The following is a 16,582-nucleotide window of genomic DNA, read 5'->3' on the forward strand; positions in this document are numbered from 1 at the left end:
GGGGGGGGGGGGAAGGAGAAAGGACTGCTGAATAGACTGGGCTACTTTGTCTATAAAATGAGATACAAGGTTGTTCTCCCTTCCTGCTGTTGTAACTATTAGATAAAATGACAAATGTCTGTGCCTTATATAGAGAAGACACATTAAACTCTTGGTGCAAATCACTGTGCCAATGGCATTATGCCACTACATCAGCAAAACTCCCTTGTAGAAAGGGGTATAAATCCCGCTTTACAGATGTTTCTGGAACATAGGAAGGTAAATAAGTTCATACATCTAGTGAGCAGGGGAATCAGGTGTCAACACCAAGTCTGGCACCACCCTCTTCTGAAGCTGTGTTTCAAACATTCCTTTTCTTCCCTTTATTCTCTAGCACCTGGCTCAGGGCCCAACAAGGATTTAGTAAATATGTTAGATAAGTAGATGATGAGAGCTGACAGTTCTGCATCCATTATGGTTTCAAACAATATTACCTCAGGTCAGAATTTTCTACCCCAGACTCAACCCAATTGCACAAACCAGAAACCTAAGAGTTCCCCTCCCCACCTTCTGTCCTATCATATTCCAACCTGTTGTATCCAACACATCACTAGGGCTGTCTCTCAGATCTGTGCATTTCTTAATCTGATGAGAGAAGGCAGGTAAAAGCCCACATAGCGACTTACAAGAGTGTTTTGAAATTTAAAAATGCTTACAAGATAAAATACAAATCTGGGAGTCTGCACTTTGGTCTTGGGAACCCTGGTGGCACAGTGGCTAAGCACATGGCTGCCAGATGAAAGGTCTGTGGTTCAAACCCACCAATTGCTCCTAAAGGGACAGAGATGTGGCAGCCTTTTTCCTCGAAGATTACATCCAAGCGTAAGGAGTCACAGAGCACGTGAGAGCATGAAAATTTATGCTCAGGAGTAGTCTGGGGTGACATTTCTTGATGGAAGACTTTTTCCATCAAAATTTACATACAATGACTTTATAGTAATTTAAGGTTCCTTCCATTCTTTTTCTCTGCCCTGCCATTCTATGCTCCCTCACTGAGCATAGATCCCGTGCTGTGTCTGGAGCCTCTCTGTGTCTGGAAGCCACTTTGTTTTTATCGATAGTCCTCTCTGGTCACCCAAGCATGATTCTCTGTGAGCTTGATTTCTTCTGACGGGAGTCCTACCTGCTAGATTCTCTTCTGTTGAATAAGGTAACTCTTCTATGGCGAGAGTCACTGGCCTGCACATCACGGAGATATTTCTCAAAACATACAGGTCAACCCCAAGACTCCTCAGTAGATAGTCCCTCAGGTTGGAGTTATAAAAATAAAGGCTGACATTTCACAGAAGAAGTCAATAATTTTTTTTACTGAGTTCTAATGTGTAGTAAGCTCTAGGTAGGATGGTGAGAATAGAGAAATAGATCAAACTTAGTCTCTCAAGGAACTCAAGTTTTATGAAAGGAGACAGAAAAGAGAAGATGACTCTAAGTGTCGGGGTTCCGATTTGTGTACATCAGAATTCACACAGGTTTATGCAGAAGGAACAGATGAGAAGGCGGCTCGGTGCTACAAAGGCAAAGATGACAGAACCAGACAATGTGACCAGCAAGAATGTCCACTCAAGCGAGCTCTGGTGGCCTAGTGGCAAGAAGATACACTGCAATCCCAGAGGTGCACGGTTCAAATCCACCAGATGCTCTGCTGGAGAAGGGGGAACAATTTCCTCCTGTACCAGCCAGATCTGATTTGACAGTACACGCACAAATATAATAATAAAAATTTTAAAAAGTCCACTCAAGAAGGATTAATGAAAATGAGAATTACGAGGAAGTGGGAAAAGTGAGATTACATTAGTGTGGGGTGATTAATAATATAAAAAATGTATATGAATGGTTAAAGGGGGAGGATTTTTGCTTTGTAAACTTTCACCTATGAGAATTTTCCAGTGGAAACATCACTACACCCGTCCCCTATTGCTTAACACCTACATGAGGGGCGGGCTGCGAGCAGCTCCTCCTCAGTGCCCTCAGACAACTCAGATCCCCTCATCACAGCTGTTTACCAGGTGCTCCTATCAACCTGTGTGGGATTATTCCGTCCACAGCCCTTACAGATGGAGGGAGACCACCCATTTTTGTGAGGGCTGAGTATCTGCCTTAGTTATTTCAAAGTCTCCTGACTGATTTATCTGTTCTTCCTCATTTCTTTAGTTATTTGATCATTTGTTTTTCCACCAGTGCAGAGCCATGGATACTTAGTTTATACTTGGAGTTATAATACATACTACTTTTGCATTTCCTTCCTCCAACTGTTCAGACTTTGGCCATTAGGAGTTCTCTAAGTTGACTCTTGTGACAAACTTTTATCATTGAAGAATTATTTTTTTTTAATCCAATTGTTGATTTGTTTGGTTTTGAGCATTTCCTTACCTTGTGGCATCACAAGATGCTCCAGGGTCATCCTGTGTGAACCCTAGAATCCGTCACATGAAGTGTGTGTCTATGTGTAAAAGAGAATGAATGTTCAAGTGTGTATGTACACATATTGGTGTAAGAATGACTTGGTGAGTGTATTGGATAAGGGAGAAGTTAGCACTCAACACACACGCCCACGTGTCTGACCCCTGGGAAGTTGATGTCGGTAAGTGTTGGGGTACCACCTGGTGGTCGTAGACTGTACTGCAACCCACCCCTCCCTGACATATAAGCACAGACCTGATTCCAGCTCCTTCGCTCGGGTCTCAACCCACCTGCACACCAACTTTAGCCAAAAAGATAGTCTTCTGAGACTGAAGTCGGAGATCCTACCCTCTTGAGTCTCCTTCTATCCCAGAGAGAGCCCTTAGTGAGGAGTCTGTCAAGCCAGATTGAAGCCCACACTGGCAGATTACTTAACCTCTCTGAACCTCAGGCCACTTTGCTACAGAATGAGAATAATAGTATCTATTCCACAGAATCATTATGAGGCTGCTTAAATAAAATATGAACAAAACCATTAAGTTGGTGGGGCAAGGCAGCTACAGGAGGCCAATGAGGTGGAGCTGTGTTCTGTGACCTGGGAAGTGTTGGCTGAAAGCTCTGTGTAGAGGCCCAGCCCTCGTCCCAACCTACTACACAACCCTTCCCTTATTCCCCCTCTCAGTCCGTCTCCAACCTTTTCTTCTCTTCCTCCTCCCATTCCTTATTATTCTCCCTCCGTCCCCCTCCATCCCTCCTCCCTTAACAAGCCCAGGCATCCGCCTTGCCCATCTTCAGGTTGAGGGTGAACATAGTAGCGAGCTCACTCAGAGCTGTTAACAGGACATGTTAACCTCATCTCCCAGTCTGCCTTCTGTCCCCCAACATCTAATTGGTTTAGAAGTTCTGCAAGCCCAGCATTTCTTTAATTCCTCCCTTGTCCAGCCCAGGGCAGAGAGCATCATCCCTAGCATGACCCCCATCCAATCCCTCCCTGCAGTCATTTCTACCTTCCCAGCAGGCTCTAAAACCCATGTCTGAGTCACCCCCCTACCACAGCCCTTTCCCAGCTCCCCACTACCTGTAACTGGAACTGCTCAGCCTTGCTCTCTAGGCCCCACATGCCTGACCTTATAACCATGGCCTCTCTCCACTTCTCACACACACACCAGTCACTTCCGCTTCTCTGTGCCATTGTCCTCACAGTTTCTTCTACCAGGAGTGCCTGTCACCTTTTGCCTGCATGTAAACACTTGCTTACTTGTCCAAACTTCACTGTGTATCTTTTCCTAGTTATGATCTTGCTTGGGGCACCATGGCCAAGTGTCCCACTGGATTGCCATAATCTGTGTCTCAGTCTGGATCATCTCCGGACCACAAACAAGGGTACAGCTGTACCCAGCACAGGGCCCAGCACTCACAGATGTCTGTGGGCTGTTCACACAATGTGGTGACAAGAAGAGATGTGTCAGTGGATGACCCTCAGAAGTGATTAAATCTCCTCAAGAAAGACTTGAGGACAAATAGCAGATAGAGGGGTACAAGACCCCTGGGATCTACACCTTTGCTTAAAGGCTGCTTGGAAAGGTTGAGGGCCAGTGAAAGAGAAGAAAATCCTCAGTGAGACAGGTTGACACAGAGTTTGCAACAGTGGGCTTAAGCACAAGGAAGATAGTGGGGATGGCAGAGGATTGGACAGGGTCACTGTGAGTTGGAGGTGACTTGATGGTACCTAACAATAACAACAAAAACAACACACGTCAGTTCACACTTGGTAGCCACAGGCAAAGGGACATCTTATCAGCCCATTCCTCCCACTGGTGTCAGCCAGGCAACACGGGAATAGACATCTCCTGCCAGCCTTGGTCCGGACCTGACTGCCACTCCCACTCAGTGATCCAATGGTCTGACCAGGACCCTGTATTGTGAAAGAATAGGCAGACTAGGACCCAAAGCAAGGACTGAGCAGAAGGGCCTGGAGCCTCATGACCCCAAAGAAAAACTAGCGACTTCTGGACCATTCAACCCAGGGGAGCAGATTCCTATGTCAGGCTGACAGGCTGTGAGGCAAAGCAGACATGCTGTGTCCCCACAGGCATTGGGATGGCTTCAGGATGGCCCTGTCCATCGTCTCTTCCCAGGAAAGGCAGCCTGTGATCTTCCAGAGAAAGAAGGCTCCAGAACCCAGTCCCTTTACAGATCTGGAAGCAGTAACCAAGTAGGAGAGATGGAGGAATGTAGGCAAATGAGGAGGAAAGAGCCCTGAAATATTGATAGGCAGAGCATCCCCATGACTCCTGACCTCCAACCTAGAACCTGTATTTCTCTGGGCAGAAGCAAAGACCACAACCAGGTGAGCAGGGAATTCATTCCATAGACACAAACAGCCGAGAGCTGGACGGCAAGAGGAGTCAGGTGCAGGCGTACACATTTCGAAATGACTTGGGGAAACTGGGATGTGGTACTTATAGGAACACAAGACCAGCAGCCCATTGGCTAGGAGGGGTTCAGAGGCTCCATCTCCCCTGTGAAGGTACTCATACCAGAAAAATGCAGACCAGCAGTCAGAGGGCTCAGGTAGAGTCCCAGGACCACCCCCGTCAGGCAGCCTCTGGGATTGCTTCAGCCTCTCATTGCTCTTCTTTGTCTGCAATGTCTGGCAGCCAGCATGTCCTCTCATAAATCTAGACCCAGATTGCCACATATAACGTCTACTTCCCCAGCCACCATTATCTGTCACAGGGAGCACTCAGTAAGTCTATAAAGCACCCCAGAAGAGGACTAGCACTGGAGGTAAGAACTCTGGCAGCCAGAGTCCTGAAGGACATTTGCCTCTTTGAGTCCTGCCACCCACTCATCCATCTTCACAAAGTCTACAAACAGCCCCACGGGGGAGGATTGGTAGAAAGAAATAGATTTATTCTCATGTACAAAGCGGTCAGCCCACGGGACCATATACAACAGTTGCACAGAGTCCTAGAAAAACGCATCTTTCTAAAGGCAACTCAGAATAGGTAAGGCAGGTGGCCCCCCTCCCCCCACCCCACAACACAGACAGAACAAAACAAAGAAGAGAGAAGCCAGTGGCCAGCTGACCCAGAGTCCAGCCCTAGGGGGTCTCCTGAGCCCCGGGCACAGGTGGATATGGCCTTGAGGAGGAGCGATGCCCTTCCAGGGTTGAGCCAGGTCCCTCTCTGGCTGTAGGGTTGGGGTGGGGGAAGGGTGATCAGGTCAAAGGGGCACAGTCAAGGGCCACTGCAGGACTCAGAGTAGATCTCTTGTTCTAGGGTGGTGGGAATAGGCTATGGCTGCTCCTGGAACTCCACAGAGCTACAGACATTGATCTACAAAGGGTCTTCAAGAATGGATTGTCTTACCCCCTCCCATTTTGCCCAGAGAGGGAGAGAGACTTGTCTAGGGCTGCACAGCCAGGAGGAAGCACTGCTAACTCAAACCTGGGCCTACCTCCCCGCCCCGTGGCACTTCCTGTCCATCATCCTCATCCTGCTCTTCTCCGACCCTCCTCTTCCCGGTGAGCTGCTCCTCCTTGGGCCCCTGCCATCTGTCTCCTCAGGCTCCACAAGTAAATAGGAGTGCAAGCCTCAGGGGCACGTTGGACCCCACACTCCAGTCCTGCAGAATTACGCACTGCCACTAAGTCCTCAGCCTTTGCTCACTCAGATGTCCTACCTCCCATTCCATGAGGACCCTGAAGACCTGGGGACATCCTCAGGGGAGGAGGGTGTGGGAATGGGACACAAGAGGAACAATCTAGATTGCTTCAAAGGAGAAGTTTGGGGAGGGTTTGCCAAGGTTCTGTCAGAGGTGCAGCACTGGGCCCACTGCCCACTGGTCACCCCAGTGCCCTCAGGACAAATTCCAAAGTCTTAGTAAGGTTGAGAGCCTTGATCCCATTCTATGGATGAGAAAGTTGAAGTCTGGAAAGGGCAGGGATTGCCCAAAGTCACACAGAAAGTCCTAGCCTAAAACCCAGGACTCCTGGCTTTGGTCCCAGTACATCCGGTCAAGCCAGTGAAGGGCTGTGGGAGGAGGCCTGGGCAGGGAAAGGCCCGAGAAGGGCTCACTCAGCATCAAGATTGCAGCAGCCGTTGACAGGGCCCCTGGCACTGTCCAGCCCGGGCACCTCATACTCCTCATCCAGGAAGTCCAGCGAGTTGTTGCTTGGGAGACCTCGAATGGTGAACTTGTGGGACACCTTGGTCCAATGCTCACGGTTGGAGGCCACACGCTCATACAACTCTGCTGCCTTGGGGAACAGGTCCTGCAGCAGCCTAGGGGTGGACAGGGCCTCAAAGATTAGTCAGGGTAACTTGAAAGATTGGGGTTGGCCCACAAGTAGAGCTTCCACCAGAGGACAGGGCATAGGACTAAACACTTAAGGAGAAAAGGATGGTCTTTCTGAATGGAAAGCCAGTCCCATGATGGGATGGAGAGTAGATCATGAGGGGCAAAGCAGAGGAGAGCTGTGCCAAGGCAGAGGGTGGGTCCGACAGACCTGGGCCGCACCAAGCCCAGTACCAAGTCACTGGGACCACAGAAGAGCCCTGTCCACCTGCCCCACCCCACCTCTCCACACAGCTCCTGGCAGCTCACTCACTTGTAGATGGGCATCGCAATGTGCTCCATGAAGCTGATCTGCAGCTCCGGGATGTAGGCTTTCTCTCGGTCCATCATCTCCATTGGCCTATTGCCCATGGCCTTCTCCTGTGAACACAAGGTCACCAGCCATCAGGCCTGGCCCTCTTGTTCCTTCAACAGGTATCAGGGTCAGGCCCTCCTCCCAGGGTCAGTCCAAGAAACCTCCCCCAACCTGGACACCCTGAGGTCCCACCACACATACCAAGTCTCCCTGGGAGAAGAACTCTTTGTAGATCAGCTCCTGAAAGGTCAACACTCTTATCACATCCTGTGCATGGAATCCATCCACCCAATCTCCCCTGGAAGCCCATTCCCAGGAGGCAAACAGGCCTGGTGATTCAGGGACCTGAACTGTGGCCCTCAGTCACACCTCAAGGTCTGTCCTCATCACCCTTTATCTGGTTAAAGGGAGGGGTAGCTGTGACCATCTCTGTCACCCCAAGATGTTGGAGTTTTGTTTCACAGAGAGGGTGATCATGTGCAGGGGCGGCTCAGCGCTGGGCACGGTGTGTGGTCTGTGGCCACTCTCAGGAGCGGCTGCACTTACTGCAATCTTTCTTGTGGTCTTCCAGCCCTTGGTCTGGTCAGAGAGGTCACAGGAGGTCATAAGGAGGCAGAGGAGGAGGCTGTGGTGCTGTTTATTGTTTCGGTCATAACCCACTGTTGGGTGAAAGATGAAATCAAGGAAAGATGTCCAGCCTCCTTCACTCCTCTTTCTGAACACAATGGCCCCTCGTCCACCCCAACACAGTCCAGGGATTCTGGCACCCTTCTGGGGAGCAAGCAGCCAGTGATGGCTCTGCCTGGGGAGGCCCTACAGCCAAGGAGGTGGGTGATTCTGAAAACACATCCCCTTTTGACAGCCCACCCCAGCCCTGAGGCAGGGGCTGCAGGCAGACACCTTCAGCCATCTTCTGGAGGTCCTTGAAGATGCGAAGGTGGTGTGCCAGGTCCGTGGCCAAGATGATGTCCCGCATCAGGTCCAGCATGCGCTGATAGTCCTGGGGCAGGGCAGGGTGGGCACAGGGGCATCACGGCCTGCCTGATACTCCCACTTAGTCACCATCCCCATGGGGCCTCCATCCTCACCCTCAGTGGCCCCTCCGGTCTCCAGCCCACTCCTACCTCCCACTGCCACCCACCCTCTGCCCCATCACCTTCCGGGAGAAATGATCGAAGATGTTGCAACCATGGGTGTTCAGGATGGCGATGGCCTGAGCAAAGTGGTGCCTCTAGCAGAAGAAGAGTGAGAGGGCCCCGTGAGGAAGGGGAGCTAGGCCCCTGAATGAATCCCGGAGAAGAGACGAGGCCCAGTGCAGTGGCAGAAAGGGAGCTTGGAGACACACTGCACTCTCTGAGCTCTGTCTCCAACCCTTGTTTGAACTCAGGCAAGTGGGGACCCACTCTGAGCCTCAGATCCCACAAATAACACACAGAGAGACTGACAAGGTAAACTCTGGGGTCTCACAAGCTGGAAAAATCCCGAAATGATGCCTTGGAGTCTTAGACACTAATTCATGCAGCAAACGTCTATGTGCTGACACGGCGGGCAGTGATGAGGAAAGGGCAGAGCCCCTGTCTCCTGACACTGGAGGGCTGTCACTCGGAGGAGGAGCAGGCTGCCACCAGGCTGCCCAGGACACGGAGTGAGCACTTCGTCACCAGGGTCCCAGGCAAGGGCAGCCTTCTGATGGGTGCTGTGAGGACAAGGTGACCTTGGAGGCCAAGAGTCAGGGATTCTTTCTGCTCTTTCTCTGGACAACTCGGGTATCATGTGCCAAGAGCTTGTTTGAGACCTTGTCCCTGCCCTCACAGAACCCCCATCTGGGGGTGGCAGATGTCAACCAAACAATCTAAGGCAAAGATATGTATGATTAGAATGGGGTCTGTCCCTGGCTTGGGAGTAGAGGGCTGTACAAAGTATGTTTCAGAAGCCAAAAGGGAACATGCTAAATACACCCAGGCCTTCTCTTCTCAAAATACTCAAGGCTCAGGCAAAACTTGGCACCTGACCCATACACTTTCCTCACCTGTACCCCCTTCCAAGCCCTCCCGAGGAAATCAAGCCAGACAGGCTCTGGGGTGCCGCTCTCTTGGCCCTCTGGGAAGCCTGGTTTGGTACAGGGAGGAGCTGGATCCAGGCACCCACTAAAAGGGGTATCGGAGCCCAGGGGGTTAGGCAGAGCATCAGTACCTCCATGACAGAGCCCTCAGAGCTGTAGAGTGCCGCCAGCACAGATTTCTGGAAAAAATGCAAAAATTCTCCTGTCACTGCTCACACCCAGACCTCAGTGTCTGCCATATTAGGTTAGGGTTGGCCTTATCCTCCCTGCCCCTCTGCTAGAAAAGAAGCAAAATCTATTACTGCAAGCTGATTCAACTCATGGCAGTGCTGTAAACCGGGAACTGCTGTCTGGTCTTCAAGGCCTTTTGGAGGCAGATCACCAGGTCTTTCTTCCTAGGTGCCTCTGGGTGGGTTGTGACTAGAAACCTTTCAGTTAGGACTTGAACACTTAGTCAGCTTCTCTATGGACCCCTGGACCTCACCCTCCACCACTTCTCAGAGCCCAGGGGAAACTGAGAGTCTCCTGCTCTATCTAAAATGGTTTCTGGCCTCACTAGCTCCTCCCCTCTCTTCAGACCAGAAAGAGTGTGACCCTAGAGACCCCAGAATGTTGCCCTCTCTGCGGAGGGCAGGGTCTCACCGAGGCCACCTGGAAGGAGTTGTTGGTGCCCCTGTGGTCCAGGTCATGACACATGCAGGAAATAAACAAGGCAAAGATCTCGATGTCCCTGGTTGAAAGGTAGATGGAGAAGAGAGAGGTCAGCATGCAGAAGCTGCCCAGACAGGAGGCAGGGATACCTGGGGTTCCTTCCTCGAGAAAAGCACTGGCTTTGGGATGTGCCAGACCTGACCATGTGACTGTGTATAATGGGGCCCTGCGCTCTCCCTTGGCTATTAAGAGGGTCACATGAGGAGGGAACAATAAAGGCTCAGTATACAAGAGGGACTCCTCAACCCCAATTAAGGGGCTCCGGGTGACTGCCAGATGGCAGGAGGGTTCAACTACTTACTCGAGGTAGTTTGTGAGCTCCAGGTTCTTGTAGAGTAGGTAGCAGAAGTGGGAGACAGAGAAGGCGTGCATCCAGTTGTGGTAGGGAGGGTCCCGGTAGCCCTTCTTCACCATCAGACAGAACCTGGTGGAGGGGAGAGGACAGTAGAGGGGCCTCAGCCCTCTTCCTCCAGGAAAACTTTCAATGTCTGCCCTATCCCCTTCCTCTCTCATCTTCCCCATTCCCTTGTGGTCATGGGATCTGGGAATCACCTCCTATCTATGGTCTTCCCGACCCTCACAGATCTGAGTCTCCCAGTCACCCTCAGAGCCTTCCCACAGCCTTGGAGGCAATGGATGAGAGTTGAGGGCAAAGGGAGACAGAGATCAGGGGCTGGCGGCAGGGAGGCATGCAAGGAGAACATACCGGGCTAGTGTTGGGCAGTCAATTTTGTAGTTATTGATGAAATTCATGTCTTGCAGCATGCTCAGGATAGCCTAGAGAAGGGGAACGGGGCGTGAGAGATGGTCAACATCAGGACAGAGCTCTTCCGTGGATGCTGGTGATGGTTACACAACACAATTAATATACTGTGTGTCACTGAATTATACATGTAAAATATATATTAGATTGGCAAATATTGTATTATTTCTTTTCTTACCTCAATAAAAAATCATTTAAAATAAAAAAGCAACTTTTTTTCCTTCAGAAATAATTGTGTATGCAACTTTTGCGTCTAAAAAGAAGCAACACTGAGGATTGGGGTAAAGAGTGCAAACAAATTAAAAAATGTTCCCCTGTTGAGTTTATATGATTAAAATAATAATATAATTAACCATTACTAAAAAAAAATACATATGAGGTCCTGGCCCAGCCTTCATAGACGTCCCACATGCAAAATTTTGGAGTCTCAGAGAATCACCAAACAATGGAGTCAAACATTCTTAGAACCAGGAACTTCCAGAAATACGATCTAAGAATGTAGAGCTTTTGGGAATCAAACTCACAGAAAAGTCTTATAGAAACCGCGAAGGAGGTGCAAACCCTGTAGACTAGGCTGGAGCCCCTATGGCCCAGGAGTGGCTCCTGGTGACCAGCCCTCCCAAGTCCTGACAGCCCATGGCTGCTGGTGGTGGATGCCACACCTATTTCATCTCTGAGGGAGAACCCATGACCTTCTTTAATGACTCTGCCTTGCCCGAAAGCTCTGAGGTACACCTAACCTAACACTCTGCCCACCCTCCACCTGCCTGGTCAAGAAGGGAAGGACCAGCTCACCATGGATGTGTCATCCTCGGGCAGAGAGCGAGGGGTGTAGGTAAAATTAGAAAAGTTGGAGTCAATGGCAGACACAGGCTGGATCCCATTATACAGAAGTTTGGTGTATTCATCCTCAGAGACCTAGAGGGGCATGGCAAGGGCTTCAGCGGCTTGTCTCCACCCAGTGTCTCTCCCTCACATTCCCACAGCAAGAGACCTTTTACCCAAACTGCACCAGTGAGTGGGTCTCCACTCCACCCTTGCCACTGGGCAGCCCTATAGCTTCCCTGTCTGTGAGCATCTGCATCTATAATACCTGTCCTCACCAAAGACAGAAAACATCTCTTTATGACACCCTTTAAACAAACCACAACAGCATTTCCGAAACACGAACTCTTTTAGGGTGTGGATAGGGGATGGAGGTACTTTCCCAGCACCTTATTTCAACCACAACTTTCATCCCACTCACGGAGTCAGGGGCGATTTGGTTTGGGCATAGTGGGAGGAAATGGCCAAATGAGCTATGATGACTCAGAACTAAAATCTGAGACAGTTCTTCTGACACAGGAGCTGGAGTGGGATGAGGTCTCAATAAGTAGAACATTCCAGGGTTATGTCTGAGGGGAGTTAAGGGGAGGGCCCAAGGTGGGCTTCCCAGCCTTCAGTAATTCCCAAGACAGGAATTCCTCATTGGACAAGGAGGGAACCTGGCTGAATCAATGTCCTTGCTGGCCACTTTCTTCCTTGAGGCGAAACCCCAAAACTACTTGGAAGAGGGTTCTTTAAGCAGCAGATAGGGAAAGGCTGCCCCTAAGGAGTGACCAGAAGAGGAAGAAGCCAGGCTTTCCTCTGGGCCTCTTTTCATACCCTCAAGAGAGAGCCCAGCCTCTTCCTGAGCCTCTGAGAACTTGGGGGGGGGGGGTAACAAAAGAAGATGGAAGATTGGATGCCCTGGGGTCCTGAGAAGAAAAGCAGAAGCTCTGAGCAGGGCTTACCTTCATGTGGTACATCATCATCTCGTTGGCCAGGTGGCTTCGATACTGAGCCTCATTGACCTTTTTGTATAGGAGGGACTGAGGGGGGAAAGGGAGAAATGAGGCCGAAGCAAAGCAACTGAGAAATCCCAGAAATGCCCAGGTCTGTGACAAAAGAGGCAGATAGAAATCTTCCTGGTCCCATTCTGGTTCAGAACTGCAACATCCTCCCTTTCATTCAAACCACCCCTATCATCTTCCCCAAGCCCGCTTAGTCTGATCTGGCACCAAACACCATGCTTCCTTCCTGTCCCTGTCTTCAGTGATGGGGCCCATGGTAAGGAAAGAGAAGGAAGGAGGAGGGATCAAGTCAGGAATCTAGAACTGGATACCCGGATCCTAGCTGCCAGGAGGTCTGAACAATGAGTCTCATGAGGTGTTTCCCAAAAAAGAAGTTGACTAGGGGTTTGGGTTGACGTTGTTTCCAGAGAAAATCTAATTTCTCATGAGTTTTTTCTTAATCATGGCAACTCCATGTTAGAGCACAGCTGTTGCTTTCAATGGCTGACTTTGCAGAGGTAGCTTGCCAAGCCATTCTCAGAGGCCACTGGGTGTCCTGACCCTCCAATCTTCGCTAGGAGCCGAGTGCTATAACTATTTTCACCACTAGGGGCTCCCCTTGCAGCTGGTGACAGCTGGGATTTCAAAGTATTCCTTAGTTTACTTTCTCTGCCTCTTGATCATGGTTCAGCGGGGCAGGAAATAATAACTACAATTTACAGATGGGAAGTTGTGGAAAGAGACGGTTAGCATGGACTGAAAGTTGCCCAGCAACCCAGCACCAGGTCTGTGAATCCTAGCCAGAATTAAACCCATAAACCTATCTAGCAACAGAGCAATCGAGTAAACAGAAAAAAGAGAATCCCGCACCAGATTAATTCCATCTCCCCACCCATCCCCGCTCACGTGGGCGATACTGATGCCGCAGTAGATGGAGAAGGCAGTTGCCAGGTCCTCATCGAACTTGCTGAACCACGGTCCATTGATCTTATTCACCAACTCGGCCACGCCGATAACCTCTGTGGACAGAAGGGCCAGTGGAGGTGTCCGGCAAGGAATTGCTCTCCCAAGGTGTCCTCGGGATACATCACATGGGTAGGAAACCCTTCTTTGCTCAGCCCCTGCCCACTGCGCCCCGGACCCGCCCACCGCCCCTCATCCCACTTCCTGCTGGCCGGCCCCGCCCACTATACCCTGGCCCCGCCCCGGCACCCTGGCCCCGCCCCTCGAAGGCAGCCCCCGCCCACCCCACTCCTCGGGCCGCACCCTGGCTCTCATTCTTGATAGGGAAGCAGAGGATGTTGCGCGTGCGGAAGCCAGTGCTGTCGTCCACGCCGCGGTAGAAAAGTGGGTGCGCGTATGCGTCTGGGATGTTCAGGATCTGACCAGTGGTCGCCACGTGGCCGGCGATGCCCTGGTCGGCTGGGATGCGGATCTCGTAGCTCTGCCGGGTCAGGGATCAGAGTTTGGAAGTTAGGAGCCTGGCAACAAGGCTGGCTATCAAACCTCGGATCTGCTCGAAGAACCCCCTTCAGACTCCATGTCCCCAGGACTGCCGCCACACGCTGCCTCCGAGAGGCTCCGCCTCACCTCATCATCCACCACGCCCCCGTCGAACACTTTGGCCACCAATTCATTCTGATCCAGCAGGAACACCGAGCAACTGTGGGAAGGGAGAGTTGCCCACAGGGCCCTGACACACACCCGTCGCCTACTTTTCAGGAACTTGGTTTAAGAGGCCTGATGGGAGTGCTCCCTGGTGAGACTCTCCCTAGGGTTTGAAAACTTCCATTCAAATTGTTCACACATTAGGTGGGCGGGGAGGAGGCATGGAGCCCGCTCTGTGCCCGGCACTTAGAAGCTGCAGACACCATAGCAAGCAAAGCCAGATGTGTTCCTACTGTACTATGATGTTTGCCTTCAGTCTGGTGAGAGAGGCAAGGATAAAACGGGGTTAGGGGCGGGGATTCTCAAACTGTGACTTGGGAAAACTGAGAAATCTCTCAAAGTAGTGGAGTAGGACCCAACTCATAGCTGATCCTCCAGTGGATTTACGAGGCTGTAAATCACACTGCAGGAGATTGCCCATTTTTCACCCAAAGAGCTGTCGGTGGATTCAGACCGCCAGGAAGACGCCACCTTTGGGTTAGCAGAGCCTCTGCACCGAATAGGCCACCAGAGCTCACAGAAAGGAATACACAAAAGGTGCTTCATTAAATTAGGGTGGAAGGAAGGAGAACTGCAGAGGAAGGAGGCCTGGGCACCTCCTTCTCCCCTTCCCGGGGCAATTCCACTCACATCTCCGCATTGCTGAGGTTTCTGGCTTCGGTGATTATTTCCTGGAGCAGGACGGAGACATCATCTAATGGAGTGGGCAGCACAGGGACAATTGTGAGTGCCAGCTGACTGGGGTACCCAGAACAAGACCTCTTATTTCTCCTACTTAAAATGCCAGGCCCCACTTCCGATCCACAGCCAGGCGTGGAGAGGGCTGGCACACTCACTCACCCAAGTGTGTGAAGAGGTTCTTTGCCACTTGCAGAAGAGCCTGGGGTGAAGGAAATGGGGATATAAGAGTTTCAGGTTACAGAAGTCTTCCTGTCCCCTACCCTCCAATAGCCCAGGCTCTCCTCATTCCTCCGCTAGAACTACCAGGGGAAGCTAGAAACTGGCAGTGTCTACTTGTATGATTTAGCTGAGTGAAGTGGGGAGAATAGCTCCAAAGACAGAGCATAAGAATCTCCTGCCCTGTACTTCTCAGATGCACATTCCTGTTGAGCTCTTGCCAAACAGATGTTGCTGCAGTATCCATATCTGACACTAGAGGGCAATCACATGCAATGACTGCTGTCAATGCAGCTGGTCCTGAGGAACCACTGACTTCCCTCTCTTACAAGAGTCCTCTAGGTCTCTAAGATCTCCTTGCTGTAGGTCTGAGCTTTATGGGTAATTCTGTGGCTGAAAGAGGGGTGATTTGTTCCCAGGAGAGTCACAAAGAGGTTCAACCGCTCTGGAAGGCAGTTTGGTGCTTCCTCAAAAAGCTGAACATAGAAATTCCATATGACCCTGCTATTCCACTACTTGGAATATACTCTGAGAAAACTAGAACTGAGGCACAAACTGAGATTTGTACACCAATGCTCATGGCAGCATTATTCACCATCGCAAGAACATGGAAATAGCCCAAATGTCCAACCACAAACGAATAGATTGAGAAATTAGGGTACATTCACACAATGGAATACTATGCAGCACAGAGGAGCAATGATTTTGTAAATTATTACCTAACTTGGGAGGGACTGGAGAGCATTATGCTGAGTGAACTAACTCAATCCCACAAGGAGAAATATTGTATAGAACCATTATTGTAGAATGAGTATAAGGCTCCAAGAGGAGTGGGAGAGGTTGGAAGCAGAGGGATGAGGAAGTGCAGGGGGTGGGGGAGGATTAACTTTGGGGCTGTACAATTTGATAGAGGGTGAGGGGAAATTGAAAGAATCTGTTCTTGAAAACACTGTATTCAAATTTTGTAAATAAACTAGTAGAAAATTTTTAAAATACTCAAACTAAAAAAAGAGAGAGTCACAAAGAGGGCACTTACCTGGCACTCGCACTTGAGTTTTTGTTCCTTCTGAAAGGCCAAGGTGCTGGTGAGCACAGTACTTGTGTAGTGGAAGCAGTGCTGTATCACATGCTCATCCTGGTCCATGAACCTGAGGAAGGCAAGGGCTTGGGGGGCCTTGGAAGAGCAAGAAGTCTTCTCTTCCCATTTATGTTACTCCCATACCTCCAGGGAGCCACTTGGGACTAGCACAACCCTTTTTTAAAAAATTTATTTATGTTTTATTAACTATGCAAAGGCATTTGACTATAGATTATAATAAATGATAGAAAACATTGAGAAGAATGGGAATTCCAGAATACTTCATTGTGTTCATGCAAAATCTATGCATAGACCCAAAAACAGTTGTTCTAACAGGATCACTGCATGGTTTAAAATCCTAAGATGTGTGCATCAGGGTTGTATTCTTTCTCCATATTTTTTTTATTAATTTCAATGAACATCTACAGAGATTTTGGACTTCCATTCATTCATTGTTGCACTCTTCTCCCCCCCCAACCCCACTCCCACCCCCAAT

The 16,582-nt window shown here is 50.1% G+C and overlaps 1 protein-coding gene across 1 annotated transcript in view; it reads right to left on the reverse strand.

Moving 5' to 3' along the window:
* Positions 1-6,517: 6,517 nt before the first annotated feature.
* Positions 6,518-16,582, reverse strand: part of PDE2A (phosphodiesterase 2A, cGMP-stimulated) — a 109,942-nt gene continuing 99,877 nt past the window's right edge. Inside the window, exons 14-31 of the mRNA XM_006885551.1 lie at positions 16,045-16,156; positions 14,952-14,991; positions 14,742-14,805; positions 14,034-14,106; positions 13,710-13,887; positions 13,350-13,462; positions 12,405-12,482; positions 11,428-11,550; positions 10,576-10,646; positions 10,171-10,293; positions 9,801-9,888; positions 9,290-9,337; positions 8,253-8,327; positions 7,997-8,096; positions 7,643-7,755; positions 7,298-7,336; positions 7,055-7,161; positions 6,518-6,728 (exon numbers count right to left, since the gene is read on the reverse strand). Of these exons, the coding sequence (XP_006885613.1) occupies positions 6,518-6,728; positions 7,055-7,161; positions 7,298-7,336; positions 7,643-7,755; positions 7,997-8,096; positions 8,253-8,327; positions 9,290-9,337; positions 9,801-9,888; positions 10,171-10,293; positions 10,576-10,646; positions 11,428-11,550; positions 12,405-12,482; positions 13,350-13,462; positions 13,710-13,887; positions 14,034-14,106; positions 14,742-14,805; positions 14,952-14,991; positions 16,045-16,156 (1,756 nt within the window). The remainder of the gene's footprint in view (positions 6,729-7,054; positions 7,162-7,297; positions 7,337-7,642; positions 7,756-7,996; positions 8,097-8,252; positions 8,328-9,289; positions 9,338-9,800; positions 9,889-10,170; positions 10,294-10,575; positions 10,647-11,427; positions 11,551-12,404; positions 12,483-13,349; positions 13,463-13,709; positions 13,888-14,033; positions 14,107-14,741; positions 14,806-14,951; positions 14,992-16,044; positions 16,157-16,582) is intronic.

The sequence above is a fragment of the Elephantulus edwardii genome, unplaced genomic scaffold (assembly GCF_000299155.1).
Source record: "Elephantulus edwardii isolate Elephantulus edwardi_28Jun2011 unplaced genomic scaffold, EleEdw1.0 scaffold00044, whole genome shotgun sequence".
In the NCBI taxonomy this organism is placed as follows: Eukaryota; Metazoa; Chordata; class Mammalia; order Macroscelidea; family Macroscelididae; genus Elephantulus; species Elephantulus edwardii.